This window comes from Amblyomma maculatum, chromosome 6, assembly GCF_055883805.1.
Source record: "Amblyomma maculatum isolate TAMU_Amacu chromosome 6, ASM5588380v1, whole genome shotgun sequence".
Taxonomy (NCBI): domain Eukaryota; kingdom Metazoa; phylum Arthropoda; class Arachnida; order Ixodida; family Ixodidae; genus Amblyomma; species Amblyomma maculatum.
Genome location: NC_139349.1, coordinates 38638601 through 38657706, shown reverse-complemented (window position 1 = coordinate 38657706; position 19106 = coordinate 38638601). Strand labels below are relative to the sequence as shown.

The window sequence follows — 19106 nt, the reverse complement described above, 5'->3', positions numbered from 1 at the left end:
TCTAGCATTCAGTGACATTTATATACCACTTATCATTGCATGCACTTTCATGATTAGCAGTCTTATTTTAATGTGACATCATATCAAGCGTTACATTTTATTTACATATTTTCCTTCGATGGTTGCTTCCACGTTTTGCAGACACATTTTCGCAAGCATCGGCAAGTAAGGCTTTGGCATTAAAAATGAGCCTGACACTTCTTATGCACGGAATGAAATGAAACAGATCATCTGTCCTCACAGAAAGCCTTATGAAAATCTTTGAGTGCTTGACCTTGATAGCTCGGGCTGTATGGAGCTTTTTTTATTCATTTCATTTCCAGCGCATGATCGACTCCATCGTTCTCATATAAATAGCCAGTCGTTGTTTAATGTGAAGTACATGTATAGAAAATGTCACGGGTTTACACGATATGCAGTTAAGCTTTTCATTTTTTTTTCTAAAAGCTTACAATACGTCACAGCATTAAGCATGCCGCTACAAGATAACAGTGAAAATTGCCGAAGGGAAGTTGGTCTAATAGCACGTTGGGCGCAGTTTATTAATAAAAGTGTTGCTTTGGCTATCAGAAGTAGCACATAGTCTTTTCTGTGCTGCTCGCGAGTGAGACTCTCGCTTATGAGCGCGTAGTAATCCTTGATGACAACGATATCGTCAAGGTCTGGGATTGGTGTGATTCCAGGCCGCACATAGAGTCAGCAAGCACAGGTCTCCAATGTGTATGATTCAGATAAGGCGGTAGTACGAGGTTATAATAACGAGAACATATTTTAAATAATAAAGTAGGTTAATGCAAAAAAATAGGACAATGAAAAATATAGATAGTATATAAATAAGGTATAGATATACGCATAGAAGAAGCAAGAAGAAACGTTCTAAAAAAGATGGGGCCGTCATAGATCAGCCTCGATGGCTATAAGGGATCGACCCTCCGTCTCGGGAGTGATGCACGCAGCTACGGTGGCGCCGAGTACCAGGACGACTCCCGGCGCCAGGTTGTGGGTGTCCGAGGCCAGCGTGCTCAGCCGGGCGTCCTGGTTGACGAGCAGGAAGGCGAGCAGCCAGCGGCCCGCCCAGGAGCTCGCTGCGCCGACGCAGCGCACGCGGGCGGGCAGCTGCTCAGTGGCGAGCACCGTGGGCGCATGGCTCAGCCCCAGGCTATGGCTTGCCAGCAGCAGAGACACGGCGTAGACGCCGTTCCAGTTGGTAACTCTGGGCCGCGGTTCCGGAGTCCAGCCCCTGACCGTTCGCAAATAGCGGCAGACATGGTCAAGAGACTTGTTACTTCGCCTTTGTTGTGGGTGTAAGCGAGCGAAAGAGATTCATGAGCCACGAGGCTGAGAATGACGACCAAGGGAGAATTTCTCAGAAGAAGAGAAAGAAGAGCCACGAGCTCTTCACTGCACGCTACTGGCTGTTCTTTGTGCTTCTAACGAATTCTAATTTGCTCGTGCCCTGAGCGATAAATATCGACTAAAAAACATTTGCTCGTGACAAAAATAAAGTCTACTATATAACTCCACATACTTACATACAAGCATTTCTAGTTTCCTCAATAAGTCAAAACGCGCTGAAATAGCTGAGTTCAAATTTCGAATTAGGGAGTGCTGTAATCGGCCTGATATTTTTGTTTCTCTTACTTAAATTATGCAAAACATTGAAGTTAAAATTTCTGTCACATTTGTACACTTCCTGAACAAACGTTAATAGGTAATACGTACCACAACGCGTTCACTATAGGGGCCCCTTTGACACTCTTGGTACCAACGACTTTTCAGGGATTATGCTTGGTGTGCAAAGTTAGTAGGGATGTTATAAAATATAAAGTGTGTTTCTCTAAAATGCTTCGCAAAGACTATGTGGCTCGCCTTCGCTGTGCACGCTCGAAATCATTTTGCACGTTTTGTGTTTTTTTTTTCCTTTTCACCGTGTCTGCGGCTATAAAGCTACAATCTATGATAAAAAAAAATGTTTTAAAGCCGGCCCTTGTTTCATCTTGCTTCTTCCGCTGCGCCCGGTTTTCACGCTGCTTAAATGTGAACGTTTAAAATTTCCGTGCCAGGTCGTGTGATTGTGACGTCACGACACTGTCGACCAATCAAGACATTTCCCGACCATCGTCTACAGCGACGGTGGTTTTCGATGAAATGAGCTGTATACGTTATCGCGTAAAAATTCTGTAGACCATTCTCAGACTAAAGCCACTTGATGCGATTTCATTGAATTAATCAGCATGTCGAAGACATCTGGCTGTATAAAACATACACACCTATTGCATTGCTGTAGCGTGTAACTGACAATCATGCAGTATGCGCGTTTGTCATCAAACTGGACAAACATATTAGACAGCAACTTTAAAGGGCCACAGTCCATTCTTCTGTCGAAACTATTTTTCCCCTGGTGATTCTGAGGTTTTACATCCGCAATGCAAAGCAGCAAACATTTTCTGAAAACAGTAATCAGTGACGCCCTTTCCTAGCAGAGGTTTTTTTTTCTCTGCTTCTTGATAATCTAGCCTCCACCACATATCTGGAAGCCAAATCCCCCTTCTTCCTCCGCGTTTGGCGGGAGACGTGATGTCTGTAGCAAGGTTTTAGAAATGGCTCAGCACAGAGAACGGCCTCGAGCAGGCAAACCACGTGCGCGACGACGAAATGGGCGAGAGAAAAGTCACCTTCCAGGTTCGGCGGTCTGAGTATAAAGCAGGAAAACTTGTTTCCAAGGGGGAGCATGAGCGATATTTGATTTGTATTATTGCTGCTTTTCGGCACGCGCATCGTTTTATTATTTTGTAGAGACTATTTCCGACACCTCATCGAAGGTTTTGTATTTATTTAAAATGTCACACCCTAGTCAGTAGCCCATTATGCTTCGGGACTGAAGGGAATAATCGAGGCAACTGCGAGGACATCTATTGCAGCGACCTCAACTTAGCAATCAACAGGGAACAACAAAACAGTTGTTCTGTTGAAGCGGTGAAGGCCAGCTTCTTTCCGAGAATACCAGCGCCTGGCAGCCCAAACAACCGAATTCATCTGGACGCAGCATCTGTGCAAACTGCAGACAGAACTTTCTAGGAAGTTCCGAGTGCAACCCGGAGCGCCGTCCACTTGTTGGAGGCCTTGGACCTATCGGATGTCGTGTCCGAAGTTCTTTCACTGGGGCCTAAGTTGGCCCAAGAGCCGAAGCTGTCAGCACCATAACTGCTTACGATGGTACGACGAGTGTCGCAGCATGCTACGCAACACCACCAATGCATACCCGAAGGAGTCGACGGCTTGCACCGCTCCAAGGCAGGTTGTTCTAAGATATCTCTCAAGCGCGTCGAGACCTACCTACGGAACACCGACTTTATGTGCTTCCATCAGACAAAGAAGGTAGATTTGTTGTTTCCTCATTTGAAGCATATTCTAAAGTAGTGCTCGTGTTTTTCTTTCTTCATGTGTCTCATCCTACTCTACGCTACAATCTCGCTGTGATCATGCACCAACTAGCCCAAAAAGTCACACTTTAAAATAGTGGCATAATGTAGTAAAGACCCGTTGCGGCGGTTACAGATATGGCGTTTGGCGTTTGGCTTCTGAGAACAAGGACCTCAATAAAATCCCTGTAGCAGTGGCAGTGCGAGGTCAGTGCGCGTATTGGAATGCATGCGAAAAATATCAATCCGGTACCGACCACTACGCCGTCTCTCATAGACTTTATGCAATTTCAGGACGGTTAAGTCCGCATACCATATACCGTACTATCTAGTACCATGCCATACCACAGCTTGCCACGCCGTATTGTATCACCTTTTCATAGTATACTTCACTACACCACACCATGTCCCATATCATAATGTACTGTTTAAGTTCCACGTCTGGACTTTGTAATAGGCAACTAACAACGCTACCTGCAAAAGAAAGAGCGATTAAAAATTGGGAGGCGTCATCTGCGTAAAGCAATTATAGAAAAAAAGCACGGACGTTTGTTTTTTGGCAATGACCGAGACCATATTTCGGAAATGGCTATGACCAAATCTGGAGGTAGCCATCGTGCCAGGCACAGTAATTTAAAGTTGTATGTTCATTTGGGGTAATTTGCACATTAAAGTTAAAGGGTGACTAGAGCCAAATGTAGTGGTCACCATTTTGTCGGGCATGCTCATATGCTTGGATATCAATTTTCAAGTACATTGGCCGAAACTCAAATTCGGAAGTCGCCCGCGTCATATTTGGAGGCCATTGTATTTGCCCTATGATTAGATTAGATATCGATTTTTCTCTAAATAGGCTGAGGTCAAATTTCGGAACTGGCTAGGCCCTATTTGGGGGTGGTCGGGGACAAATATGAAGGCCATCATCGTGAGCACTGTAGTCGCATTAGATTTGATATCGATTTTGGCCTCATTCAGCCTAGGTCTAATTTCGATGTGAGTGGATAAAATTCGGGGGTGGGGCGGACCCAATCTGGAGATCACCGTCCTGGTCATAGTTGTGGAAATAGGTTGGACGCGAATAATGGCTCCGAAATACTTAAGTACAACTATCGTCCTTGGATGTCAATGCACTTCTTAGTTTTTGGATTGACCTAATGATTCTACTATAAATCTGAAATGCTCCGCCACGGTGGTGCAGTGGTTAGGCACTCGATTACTGTGCCCAAGGATGTGGGATCGATTCCTGACCATAGCGGCCCGTTTCGTTGGGGAGAAAAGCAAGGCGCCCGAGTGTTGTGCGATGTCAGTATACGTTAATGAACCCCAAGTGGTAACGAATTTCCTGAGTTCTTCAATGTCGCGTCTCTGATAGCATGAGTTGCTTTGGAAAGTTAAACCCCATAACCAAAGTCAGGAAGGTCTCGCTACACCTGTATATCATTCCCTGACGAACCCGACCAAACTTGGCAATTCCAGATTACAAGGAATTACACAATAGCGGACACTTCGTCTCACTGAATGCTGCCTCCCTGCTCGACACATGAGCTCAGCCCCTCCCTTGTCTCTTACACCCGTCGGCTCTCTGCGAATTCGTCTTCTCCCTCGAAGGCCTCCTCTCTCGGCCTTTCGAAGATCCTTTTTCCTCCATCGTGTTCTTTTTTAAATTTTCGAAGAGTCGCGGCTGCTGCTTCAACCCAATGGTCGTCACTGGCATCTCATCTCATATAGCCTCTTATGAGATATAGCCTCATCTAATATAGTCATCTCATAGCCTGAGTCTTTTTGGGGCGTTCAACACCCCAAAATAAACCAAATCAAACACGCCTGAGAAGGTATAAGGTGAACCTCGGTCACCTTTGACAAAGACAGTACAGGACTATAAGCGCTTTTGCAGCACCCTGCCTTGTGTGTGCCTCATTTAACAATATTTTAATGTGTTTGATGAATTACGCCACCTAGCACAACAGCATGTTCTACCTGAACGCGAGGTGTTCCACAGGGCTGAGGGCCAGCATGCAGGTGGCCGTGATGAGTGCAGACAGGACCATTAAGTGGCGCCGACCGGCAACTCTGGTCAGTAAGACGAACATCACGGACAGGGCGACGTGGCCGGAGATCAACAGGATTCCTGTGGCGTCCCAAGGCTCAGTGTCTGCCATCAGAGAGCGCATGACCTGGTCCCCGCGAAGCAGTAGGAGTCGCGCGCAGGAAAGTTCGGGAATCAACTGCAGCAACATAGCTCGAGCTACGCACCTGCGGAAACAAAGGCGGCAGCTTAACAATACGATGATGGTAGCGTACCTAATCTTGCGTACCTGTCATTACGTATAAGGCGTGTGTGAAGGAAACGTGGAATCGGCAAGTAACCTAAATTAGAGAAAGTGGTATCTCAATTAGGTCGTGAATCGCAGCAGGTTTCAATGCAAGAGTTGACGCAAAATGGCCCGCCGTTATACAAAACGCCCTGAGTACAAGCATGTTCTTTTAATAAACTACTTTTAAAATCACTTTAATTGTAACAACATCCGGCAAAGCTTTAATGTCTTAGGTATGAAGCCTTGTTTTGTCGGGCTGTCGTTATATTTACTAGAACACCGGCCAAACACATTTTCAGCAGGCGTTGTACTTATGTACAGGGACCACGATTAGCGCCGCTACCACGAATACACAGGATGTATCATGAGTGAACGCAGAAAACAGATCTCTGATGTATTTACATTGCGCACTTGACGGGTGTGATTTTTCCCTTAGTCTTGGCGATGTCCTCGGCTGATCGTATCCTGAACTCGAGCGGGACGTCGATGCCGTACAAGCGAGACAGGGCAGCCAGTGCCTCGGTGCGCTTTCCGTGCCGCATGAGCCACTGCGGGCTGTCGAGCACGTATCTCTGCAGGCACATGAGCGCCACGGGCGGCAGCATACACAGGCCCGCTTGCATCTCCCACGGTACGTAGTGACCCAGCATGAACGCCAGCATCATGCCCGAGCTTCTGGCCACCTGGTGGAAGAGCGGAGGAAGAATGTAAGTTTAAAGGTATGCATTCGTCGCTGAAGCGGTAACAAAATGTCACTGAGTGTTTTGTTAACATAGTACATGCACCTACCACGTGTTGAGGAAGACGACGTTGCTGTGCTGATGGCCTGTGAGGAACGTTGAGGGCGAAATATATATGTGAAACCCTTTCTTGTTTCGTGAGTGGCTTGGACAGGAGGGTATGTCAACAGAGTGTGTCACCACAGTGTGTTGGCAGAGCGTGTCCGCATAAACTGTCAATCATTATTAAGAAAAGGAATTGTGCCCGCCAGGAATCGAACTACCATCTTTTCCTTCCGTAGCCGAGCGCGCTAACCAACAGTCTACACCGTTTTTCTGAGAACGAATCCGTCATTCGATTAGTATAGAGTAAAAAAGTTTATAAAAAGGACAAAGATTTGGAAATAGATGTATCCGAGTATTCTTTCTGGAGGGCTAAGAAAACATTTCTGAATTTTATGCTTGCGAAATTCAAAATAAAACAAACCATAAGTTCCCCTTTAGACAAGCGTGGCGCCACTTAGCGAGGCTGGCACAAAACGCCACAGTCCAGCTTGTGCGGCTTTCGCTATGAAGCCGCACATGAGTCTCGAAGTAACCTTGGTTGGTCCATATCGTCGACAGCGGATTTTGATGCCAAAACATTAAAGTAAAAGTAACGTTGTAGATGGATAAGTATCGAAACGCAGTACGAGCTCATAACAAAACTAGGCGTGCAACTGGCAATCTTTTCGAATTTCCGGATCAAATATGCAGCGGATCAGTTATGTCATGTAGGGAGTGAGCAATGTCTGCTTGGCAGTTTTGGCTTCCCGGGAAGTAAATCCCCGCAAAGCAAGTATGATAGTAGAGTTCCAAGAGGGTTTATTTCGTCTCTTATACATTGCGTTTCTTTATATAGAATATTGCCACTTTCTAGGCGAAACACAGAATTACAAAATTAGTGAATTTTGCTAATTAATCTAAACGACACCGAAGCTCCGCCTTAAGGGTACAAAACGAAAGCGTTAAATGATCCTTCAGGGCTCTTAGGTCTGTTTGCATATCGCTGCACACGCAAAGACACTTTTTCATTGTCAATTTTCGTTTTTTGTTCAGCACGAGACATGTAAGGTGATCGTTAATTCCATCGAATCTGCCTCGATTGCTTAGATGTAGCATATTTGAATTCCATACCTTGTGTCAAGGCTTGGATTTTTGTCCTACCACAGTTAGTTTACATTATTACATGTCATAACGACGGTTGAGTGGTATGGCAAACGCTTAGTCGCATTTTGCGGGATCCTAAATCAACTGGAATACCGTTTGACATCACGATCACGTAAGGGAGGAAGGATAGTTTAGTGGCGTCATCAATGCTGCTCTACGTCATCGTTGTCGGACGTTTGAAATACCCGCATTGAAGTCTTGTATTTATGACATCACTACCTTTCAACTAATTCGGATTCTCGTCCAGAGTACGAAGGAGTGTGCAATAAAAGTACCCAATAAAGCCATCACGGTAATATTATGGATGGAAGCTTTATGTAAGTGATTTGCTACCGCGATATATCTTAGTATCTTTCGTCGCTGGGGCTTTTTCTTTCCTCTCAGGTACAGAAACCATCATGAGCTAGCTCGGTGCAGCAACAGATTGGAAGTGCACGAAACATAGAGGACCAGTGGCCTTTCATTAGCGACAAGAAGGCGTCGTTTTCAAACTGCCATTGTTAACAACCGCATCCTCCTTTCAGGTTGAAGTGCTTAGGGACACTTCGTCCCTATTCTCAGAACTCATGCATATGAACGCTGTTATTTCTTATTTGAGCACATGGGTCGCTGTGATGTCAGTGCATTGCGACTAGGGCTATAGAGAAAGTGAAACAAATTTTGCGTCAATGGCCTAACCACTGTACATCTGGAGAGCTGCAGGCTGTGCGTTAAGGGAGTTTCCTGTGAGTTTAATGATTCTGGCACAGCCCGAGAATTGTCGGCACACAACGATATCTGACCGACCTCGACGATACCCAGGAAGAAGGCGCGGTGGTCGCTGGGGCAGATCTCGGCGACGTGAACCCCCGTGCAACTGGAGATCGCGCCCAGGAAGACGCCGGCCATGAAGCGCGCCACGAACAGACCCGTCGTGTTGGACGAAAAAAGCAGGCTCAGCCAGCTCCCCAGCAGACCGAACGTGGACAGTAGCAGCGTCTGCCGGTTGCCCACAATGTCCAACAGGATGCCTGTGAACCATCATTCGGAGTTAACTGTTGGGTGCGGGGCCCAAAGTATCCTTGTCGAGATAGCTTAACCATCATGTCAGGCCTAGCGGCAGCTTCCAATCTGTTTCAGGCCATGTGGTCATGCTGCCGGCCGCAGTCATATTTCGAGTTGCATTTCTGCGTAAATGCTCAAAATGTATCGAGATTGTCGTATTAGGTAATAGGATGTGTTCTCCAGTAGGGCAATTGCAAGACACGAGTACAGCGCTAATATACGAGACTTCACGGGAGCAAACGTCAGACGTGGTCGAAACTAACAGTGCAGCATAAAAATGCTGTGAACGAAATTTATACCGTTACAGGGCACCCTAGCGCCCATTATAGGAGGCGCAACTTCCTTGACTTGTCTCCTGCCTATACTCTCTTTTCGCATTCGCAAAACTGACACCATGCAAGCGAAAATGCTTAGGAATAAACGCACATTATTCTGCATTTTGTGAGTGCGCAATATTTCCCTATTTATGAGCCGATGCCGACGACTGCACCTCGGCGCTACGGCAGTTTACCAGCTGAGTTAAAACAGATATTGCAGTTTAAATGGCGTAAATACAAGCTGAGCTCTCATAGTATTGCGTATCCTTCATATGCCGCGCCGATAGTAGCTACTATTGGTTTTCACAGCGCAATAAATATGCTTGCAGCGCCGATGAATGCGAACGTATTGCCTCTGGGAAACGCTTTGACACGGTGTGCGAGTGATGCTTCCCGGTTATTTTATCTGCTGTTAGTAGCACTTCATAATTATTAGTTTTATCCTGCAAATATGTTCGACTAGCATTTGCAGTAATCAAAACGGCCTAAACTGTGTTCCGCAAGTGACTCGAACTCAAGCTGCTAGTCGCTTTCAGCAACGCTCGGCAGATCTGGTCACACCGGCCTTTTCGTCTGTTGTATGCGTTCCTTAAGAGATGCAATTACCGATTTCGTCTCACATTGCGGATTGAACAGAACTGTGACGAAATTTGCAGTCGCAAAATTTTTAGCTCGCTCCCTGCAATTGCCAGAATCGATTGCGAATCAGACGAACTCTGTGTGTCTAATCGATGCGGGAGGCTGACAACATTAGATGTTTTTCACAAATGCGCCCATAAATTAAGGAAGAGGTGAATCCATCTATATCTTGCATCGCTTTCCCGCTTCGTTTTCCTCGATTTCAATGAACATTGTTGCCGGGACGGCATGGACACACTTAAAAAGTGCTGTACATGGTGCCACGCACACAGTTTACATTACCCAAATGTGCAAAACTACAATAAAAACCCGAATTTCGTCGTCAAGTGAACTGTTGAAGGACTTGCTTGTTGTTGTTGTTGTGGCTGTAGGAAGATGGAAAAGAAATTGCACGGGCCTGCTACTGGCTCTGTAGCTGGGCCACCTCCGTTGCCTCGTGCGGACAGAAGGGGAAACAGAGCAGAAAGGAAAAACAAGATTGATTGAATCAATCGGAAAAAAGGAGAGGGAGAGAAAAACGCGCCGCAACAACAACCGTCGTCCACCACCGAAGCAGTGGCGGGTGCAATGACGGCCTACAACAGATAAAAATCGGTGGTTGGCTAGCCCCCGCCGCAAGCGGCGTTGACCTACCGTCCCAGCCCCGTAGGGCCAGGAACTGCCACCCTTCACTACCTCCCCATCCCGACTTGCTTCTCGGTCGCAACAGAGGAGCTCCTTGAACGATGCCCTTCACCACTGCCCTACGGCGCCGCAAGGCGGCCACCCCGAGCAGCAAATGAAATTCTCCAGTAGTGTTACGGATAAGTTTCGTGACCAGTAAGCATTGAAGGTCACTGGTATAACGCAACTTACCAGGGCGCTACTCGAGATAGTCCACTGCATTAATTATCGGTGCTGTCTGTGTTTTCAGAATGCTCAGAACAGTATAAATAGCACGGGTACCCCACTATCATCCATCGTCTATGCTGCCATCTATGCTGGACGCTGTTCCGTTATCTAGTGGCAGGAAAATTTGCGCTTGTAGTGTTTGGAAGAGAGTTTTCCGCGCTTTGCGTGTCTGATAATTTGACCTTCAAGTGACCTTGGCATATACTGCGCGTTTCCTTTTTTATAAACCAATTTACAATTGTAGCTTCACTAAGCTGGGCTTTACGAAGCCTGTCTTCGCATGGCACTTCAAGTGGTTTTGACTGAAGCGTGGTTGTCCACCATTCCTTGGTGTCCATCCAGATGTATATTGCGCCTTTATTTCCCCAAAAACCGCCTTGTGCTGTGCAATGCTGTTGTTGCCACTGTAACAAGAAAAATAAAATGCACGGGCCCACTACTCGCTCTGTAGCTGAGTTACATTCGCTGCCTGATTTATTTATAGGAAGGGAAAGGCGGTAACTGTCTCAATTGTTTTCTGTGGACACCTCAACCGCACCGTAAGGGAAGGGAGGAAGATGGGAGTGAAAGTGGAAAGAGAGAAAGAGGAGCCGTAGTGGAGGGCTACGGAGTAATTTCGACCACCTGGGGATCTTTAACGTGCGCTGACATCGCACAGCACACGGACACCTCTTCGTTTCGCCTCCTCTACATTCGCTGCCTCGTGCGGACAGAACAGAAAATAGAGAAGAAAGAAAGAAAAAGAGGGAGAGAGAAAGACGCGCGTCGCAACAGCCATCGTCCGGCTCCGAAGCGGTGGCGGGTACAATGACGGCCTACAACAGGTACTACAACCGCCGGTGGTAGGATAGCCTCGCGTCAAACGGCGGGGACCTACCAGTCCCAGTTCCGTAGGGCCGGGAGCATCCACCCCACTTCCTCTCTTTGTACAATGTCAGTGCACGTTAAAGGCCCCGACTCGAAACGAAGAGGCGTCCGTGTGCTGTGCGATGTCAGCGCACGTTAAAGATCCCCAGGTGGTCGAAATTACTCCGTAGCCTCACACTACGACTCATCTTTCTCTTTCCACTTTCACTCCCACCTTCCTCTCCTCTTAAGGCGTGGTTGAGGTGTCCGCAGAAAACAAGTGAGACAGTTACCGCGCTTTTCCCTTCCTATAAATCAATCAATCAATCGATCAATCAATCAAAGGCCCCGACTTTTGTGCTGGAGTCCCCGGATTCGATCCCGACCGGCGGCGGCTGCGTTTCGATGGAGGCGAAACGAAGTAGCGTCTGTGTGCTGTGCGATGTCAGCGCACGTTAAATATCCCCACGAAGTCGTAATTATTCCGTAGCACTAGCCCTCCACTACGGCACTCGTTCTCTCTTTCTACGTTCTACTTTCACTCTCACCTTCCTCCCTTCCCTTACGTGCGGTTCAGGTTTCCAGAGAACACGTGTGACAGATACTGCGCTTTCCTTTCCAGTGAATTAAAGGCCCCGAAATTACTCCTTACCACTCCGCTACGGGACCTATTTCACTCTTACCGCTTTCATTCCCACTTTCCTTATTTTCCTAAAGTCTGACAGATACTGCACCTTTTTCAATTAAACCAGTTTGCAATTTACAAGAAAATATGAAATCATGACTTTGACCTGGCTAGGTGTAGTTGTGCACCCTTCCGATGTCCGCCCAAACGTATCAAGTGCGTTGGTCAAATATTCAGTGGAAATCCCCCAAGATGGAGCAGATTTTTAACAAGCAGTAATTGGCAGTCCCGGGTTCGATCCCCCGATCAGGACGAATTTTTCTTTAACTACGAAGTTTCTGAGAAAGCTGCATAGATTTCCTTCGTAGCTGTATGGCTGCGATTAGAGGTTATGTCAATGAGTACTTACTCCTTTGTTATCAGGCGCCTTTTTCCCCCAAAAACATAACTCAAACAAAAATTATATATATAAGAACAGAATAAAACAGTGGTGTTACAGAGGCTATTGCTGCAACATACAGATTCCGCTCTATCACTTAGCGCAATCCATGCATAAACCCCAATAATGTTTTCTTTCTTGTCAAATAGTAAGACCTATTTGGAGACCTGCGAACTGCCACCGACCAGATGCAAGTGCACTGGGCGCCGCCGCGAGCAGGAGCAGGTCGGCGAACCAGCGGCTGTGATGGGGGCTGTGCTGGAGGCTGTACCAGGACTCGCGCTCGATGGAAGGCATGGCCGTGGAAGCGTAGCCCAGCGTGGTGCCGGCGGCACACGATCCCAGACAGGCGACAAGCACGCAGGTCACGTGGTAGCCGCCTGCCGTCATCTCAGTGCCCGTTTCGGCCGTGACCGGAGTGCCTCCGCGCACGGACGGCTGCCAGTTGCGCAGAGCCTCTATAGCCTTCTGGCCGCTGGACATTTCAACCGACTCGTGCCGCACGCGAGGCGACAGGGTCGGCCTGGTTGGAGAGAACAGCGAACACACCCGGCTATGAGTACACCTCGGAACGCGCATGGGCCTTCGCCTCGCGCGCGTGCCGAAGTGGAATGCTTGGGCTATTCCTATGTACACTGCTGCAGCCTTAAAAAAATTTAATTAACTCGCAGTTTTAGTTGATTTGAACCAATAATTAAGCCCTGGACTCCCCATAGTGCTGGAAGAGGCCCCCTATTTTGAGAATAAAGTAATTACAGGGTGGCACAGAGATTACAGGGGTACCGCAAACCTGGACAAGGTTTTAATGCCGAAGCATTACATAATCATAAACGCACAAACCTGGTGCCGCAAAAAAGTGCCGGCGTCAGAAACATCCGAGGTAAATCAAGGTCCACCGAGAAGTTATCATTGACCCCAAAATAGATGAAGTCGACAGTCAGGGAGGCGAAGGAAAGCATTGGAGAATGTACTTTTACTTATTTCTTATTTTTCTGGCTTTTCTAACACAAGTAGTGGGATTAGCTTGCCCTAGGCTCATGCAAGTCAGGAGTGCCTGGCCACAAGGTAGGGCAAACAGCATGATAAGAGATAAGGGAGTTATTACTCATTGACAACCAACCAAGCGCAGCCATACGGCTACAATGAGTAATTGCTGCGTTATTACAAATCCACTTCACCTTAGGGGATTCCCCTAAATATTTGAGACCAGCTATGTAAGTGGTCCGGAGACACTCTTAGGACGCTTTTTTTTTTTTTCGCCTAGAAATGCTCTTTTTCGATAGCCTACAACTTCAGCCATGGCACCATGCTGCCAGCGTCGAAGAATGGGCAGAAAATAGGTATCTTACATTCTAGCCTTTTCTGTGGGAACCAGAAAAGCGGAGACGTCGGAACTGCTGCGTGTCCAAAGCCGCTCCTGAAATCTTCTTCTTCAATCATGGCTCGTGAAACGCTCCTCAAGATTTTTTTTCACCATTAAAAGAAGCTTCTAGCGGCAGATTAGCAAAGTTAACGGTGCCCGCGAAGTACGAAACGTCTATCGTGAAATTAAGATCTCTTGGTTGAATGAAAAGTTAAAGATGTTATAATCAAGCAAGACAGTTGAATTATGAATGCCACTCTGTGATAACGTGAACCTCGACACTCTCTACTGCGTTTCTGTGATAAGCTTATCACTCGCACAAAGAAATTGTGTTTCGGTGTGGTATTGTTGTAGGCGGCATATAATTGAAAATATGAATGTGTAAACTTAGCGGGTGTAGCCGGCATAACTGCGAGAAGAGCAGAAACGGTATTGGAGAAATAATATAAATCCAATGAAAGAAATTTTGCATACCTTCGTGCATATGAATACAGTATGATGCCATCGAGACACACCACAACACATGTACGCAAAACGCACTCGGCGCCAATAACAAAACCAAAAAGAAAAAAGCGTACATAAGGCTTCACGTAGGACCATATACAGCACAGAAAACTTTTGAAGCCCCATAAAAAGAAGAAAATTAAAATTGGAACTGTGAACATGACGAATGTTCGTTGAGCGTCAAGAGTTAGTTTCACTCCGAAGTTAAACTTACAGATGCTTCCATGAACGCTATCTTCCTCTTTACAGCGCCAGTGACATTTGGAGCGCCAGCTCTACTGTTACCATTTATGAAGGTCAAATTGCGCCAGGATGTGACCTCTAACGAAGAATGCAGTCGCTAACCACGTAAGCCATTGCCGTGGCCGGGACGTCTCTCCGGGCGCGAAGCCTTGTGTATAAAATATCGCAGTCCAGCCTTATTCGACTATGGCTAATACGTACGCCATTGACCGCCAAATTTAGCCTTGGCCACGCCAAACATTTGAACACAACTGACATGGACCAAAAGAAATATCCAGCCTAAATTGGATAGGGCGAACATGATCGTGACTTCCAAGTTTGGTCTGGGTCACCCCAAAAATTTGATCCAGGCCGATTTGGACCAAAATCGATTTCCACCCTGATTCCTCTATGATGAACACAAACGTAATCACCAAATTTGGCCCAGGCTGCCCCAAATTTGACTTCGGCCAATTTGGATAAAATTTGTACTAAAGCATGTGTAATAATAAACCACCACAGTCGAAAAATACAAAAGAAATTTCTGTCAGGCTATGGAAATTTTTGTTGTTACTACAGATATTTCTGTCGCGATAATAGAATTTTTGTTGTTACGTCAGAACTTTGTGTCGTTACGACAAAATATTGTGGTGTAACGACATAACGTTGTGTTATTACGTCAGAGGATTTTGTTGTTGCGACAGAACGTTGTGTTGTTACGTCAAAACTTTGCGTTGTCTGTTGCGACAACACAATGTTTTGACGTAACAACACAACCTTCTGTCGCAATAACAAAATCTTCTAACGTTACACAACCTTCTGATGTAGTTGTCGCGACAACCGAGGGTATGTAGGTATGTAGCCACGTTAGACATTTCTGTAGTGAGGTCACAAAAAAAAAATACTACAATGTGTTCTGTATAGGCAAGAAAATGTTTATTTTTTGCGCATGTAGAGCAGCTCTATTTCTCCTGTCCTAAATAAAATATTAGGTATTTTCTTCGTTCCGTTTAAACATATTTATTTCAGTTCGAAATACAAACCTCGTAAAAAGACACTGAACAGTATTGAAGTTCAGTGTAGGGGTTAATTTTTTTTTACGGGTCTTTTTTTTTTTTTCTGCGCGATTACCTTTCCGCCCTCAGCTGCCTTCAAACAACCTTAAAATCAACTCATTGTGCCAAAATAGAGTGCGCCTCGAGTGTCTATCTGCTGCCGTGCATGCATACCACTAATTGCGTCAATCGCGCGCACTTATCATGAGCTCTTGCCAGGGTAGTCGCGACCGCAGCACCCAAGTTTCGTTTCATGCAGGGATGAGCTTCTCAATGAGTACGAATGAGTTTCATAGGAAGAATCGCAAAACTACTTCTGTTTTATCTCAATTCTTAAGACATCAGGACAAATAAATTTTTCTCACCTGTGAAATTTGCTCCCAGATTTGTAGCGATCTTTTCAAATGATCTACCTTGTTCTCACTTTGATGATATATTCCATCATTTACGCACCGCAAAAGAGTTGACTCTCGTTGAGTATCCTGATATCAAAACGAGGACGGCATATGCTTGCTCAAGCAACTTCCCCTCACGTCTCCAGCACTCGCGCCCAGCTCGGCGGGACCGACGCTACAGACACGGCATGTGCACAGGCAGTGTCAGGGAAGAAGGGGCTTTCTGGAAATTTTAGTGCGGTAGAAGGGCACGCTAATTTCAGCACAATAATGGTACGGCGTTTCAGGGGAAATTATTCTCCACGGCAACCTGCCCACCTATACGCATTAGCTCGCTACAAGGCGCCCATTCCTCCGCGGTGGACAACGGGACGAAGAGAAACGTCTTGCAAACTACATTGCAGACAAACTGCCTCTCCTGCAGATCGGATTTTGGAACGTAGGCGGTATTTCGGCCAGTAACCGATTTCTGCCCGTCTCATGAGCGCGCATCCCCCCCCCCCCCCCCCCCCCTCCTTCTCCGTCCGCGCAGATGGCTGCGTGAGAATGTAAGTGTGAATGGCTGCCGACAGCGCGCTTTTACGTTGCGTCGGCTGCAGCTGCTGGAGGTTATCTCCGAGCCAGCACAAACACATGCTCTGTTGTGGGTATCGCAGAAGGAGCGGATCTGTCCGCGCTTTATCAAGCTACGGATTACAGCGCTGTAATCACGTGGAATTCAGGCACGTGCACCAAGCTGTCACGTAGTATTTTGAAATTTCGCCAGCTTTCATTTATGCGGAATAAAATGGACCATGCTAAGACAACCAGAGAGGACGCACCTGGGTTAGGTCCTTCGCAGCATTTTAAGCCGCTCTTGTTCAGACCTAAGCAATTGCGCGATTTATAAGGTCAAGTAATTGTATTTGGCTAATTAATCAAGTAGGCGGAGAAAATTATATAGCCGGTGTCTTAACATGTAACAGCAAATTGAATTGATTTTGCTTGGAACAACGCTTTCATCTTTTCTTTTTCTAAACTTCCAGTGGGTCCACCTTAGCTCATATAACATGTACATAACTGCACCGAGGTCAATGCCACATAGGCGCATCTCGTTTCTCAGAGCAATATCTTATGACCTGTTGCGACAACATAACTTTCTGTTGTCGCAACAGACAACACAATGTTTAGACGTAACAACACAACCGTTTACATATAGGCCGCATCATGGTAGCTTCGCGTCATTAAAGTGGTGCCACGTCCCTTCACATATCTGCGATCGCGAGCGCAAAGCACGCAAAAGGGGTCAGCCAGTCATATAGTGCGCCGTCTACCTTTTCCGAAAACAACTTAATCATGAAGCGCTATACGACAATAAAATGACTTCCCCAAACTATGACTACAACACAATCATCATTGAGGTTACGGTCAATAACCTTGCATCCGCTCATTTTTAGATGAGCTAGCAGGCCACCGCCTTGTTGTTACAGCTATAACCTGCCGTGCCTAATTCGGATTTCAAACTAAGGGGACAAACACTGAAAGCAGGTAAAAAATAGAGCATTCAGCAAAAAAAGAAAACATGATGTCAAGAGCAGCTATTCACAGTGAAACTGAGGGTGAATAGCACGACGACGACGAAAACAAAAAAATACAAATTTAGAAAATGAATTAAAAAGTAGGCGCCGAGAAGGAATTACATGAACATGTGTGAAGCAGGGTACACTGAGAAGAAATAAAATAAACACAAAACCAGGAAAACATGCCCAGAAAATTATCAGGGTGTGTTCAAAAATTGCTTTTGTGCAGGGACAGCACAAAGCAATGCATTGTCCAAAGAAAACGAATGGCAGCAAAAAAGGCAGTAGGCAAGAAGTTAAAAATAATAAAAAGAAAGAGGAAAGAACAAAAAAGTAGCTTGAGCAGGGGAGGGAAGAAGCAAAGTATTCATATTACGGTTTAAGCAGACCAAACAGAGAGGAAGATGATTGGCAGGCGTGTTTCTGATGCAAGCAGAACTTATTTTTATTTAGGTCTGAAGAACAGAAGCAAAGTACTGAATTTATATTTGGTTTGAATGAGTAAGAAAGCTTGTAGCATCAAAAAAGTATCAAGAAATAGATAAAAGACACCTAGACACGAAAATGAAAGTTCTTGGGTTGGCACAAGGCAAAAGCGAAAAAACAAAACAAAACAATGCTTACAAAAAAAAAAAAAAACTTATTTTACCACTGAAACTGAGAATAACCACCCAAGGGAGAATGGGAGTGAGGTGGAGGCAGTTTCTGCTACGTTCTGGTATGTTATCTGATTATGCCGGTAAGGAGAGGGTTGCGGCGAGCATATGGGGAAGATGCGCCCAATGCTCTGCCTAATCCGGTCTGTGACGCGTCATTATCACCCGACAGAAGGAGCCATATCTGAAAGTGAAATGCACTACGCTTATGTACTAACTGTGCGATGTAAGCTCAGCAACTTCACTTCACTCATCTAAGGCCAGCCACTATGAATTCTCTGCCATTGACTGTCCTTGACCTTTCTAAGCCATTGAAGGTCGCATATCCCAAGTATGTTTTTGAGATAACATGCAGGTGCCAATTAGTGTTTTCCTTCGGTGGCATACATCACCTCTCTTGCGCTGTGGACAAGCGGGCTCGTGACTACATGGACAAACACGAGCGCACTTGTAGGCAGGTCTGGAGCATAGCCTGATCGAGTAAAAGAAAAAATGCCTGTGGCTGGAGTCGAACGTGATGGAATGAAAAGAATTATTAGCGTATTTGTTTCGTTGCGGACTCTATGATCCTTCTGTCTTTCTCTTTGATGTATTATCTGATGTCACTGTAACGCAAGAATTACAATTGACAGCCACTAAATACATTTAAACATTGCATAATTGTCACTTCGCGGTGGCAATGCCGTAAGCACAAAAGAACACAGGCTTAGCAATACTGAAATTAAGTCTTTACTGGGCTCACTTGAGCCCTCAAAATAATTGAACAATTCGGCGGCGGCGGTAGCCGCCAACGTGCTGGCTGGTCATCGAATTACTAACTCAGTCACATCGACAGACGCTCAATTTATAGGCGGCGAGGAAACAATTAATAAATCCACGAACGGCG

General features: G+C 46.0%; 1 protein-coding gene across 1 annotated transcript; it reads right to left on the bottom strand.

Moving 5' to 3' along the window:
* Positions 1 to 894: 894 nt before the first annotated feature.
* Positions 895 to 12949, bottom strand: LOC146185574 (uncharacterized). Its single transcript, XM_084607861.1, has 5 exons — positions 12652 to 12949; positions 8452 to 8675; positions 6140 to 6420; positions 5400 to 5675; positions 895 to 1240 (listed from the first exon to the last, which is right to left on the bottom strand). Exons 1-5 carry the CDS (start codon positions 12947 to 12949, stop codon positions 895 to 897), a joined length of 1425 nt encoding a protein of 474 aa, XP_084463987.1.
* Between the last annotated feature and the right edge of the window lie 6157 nt (positions 12950 to 19106).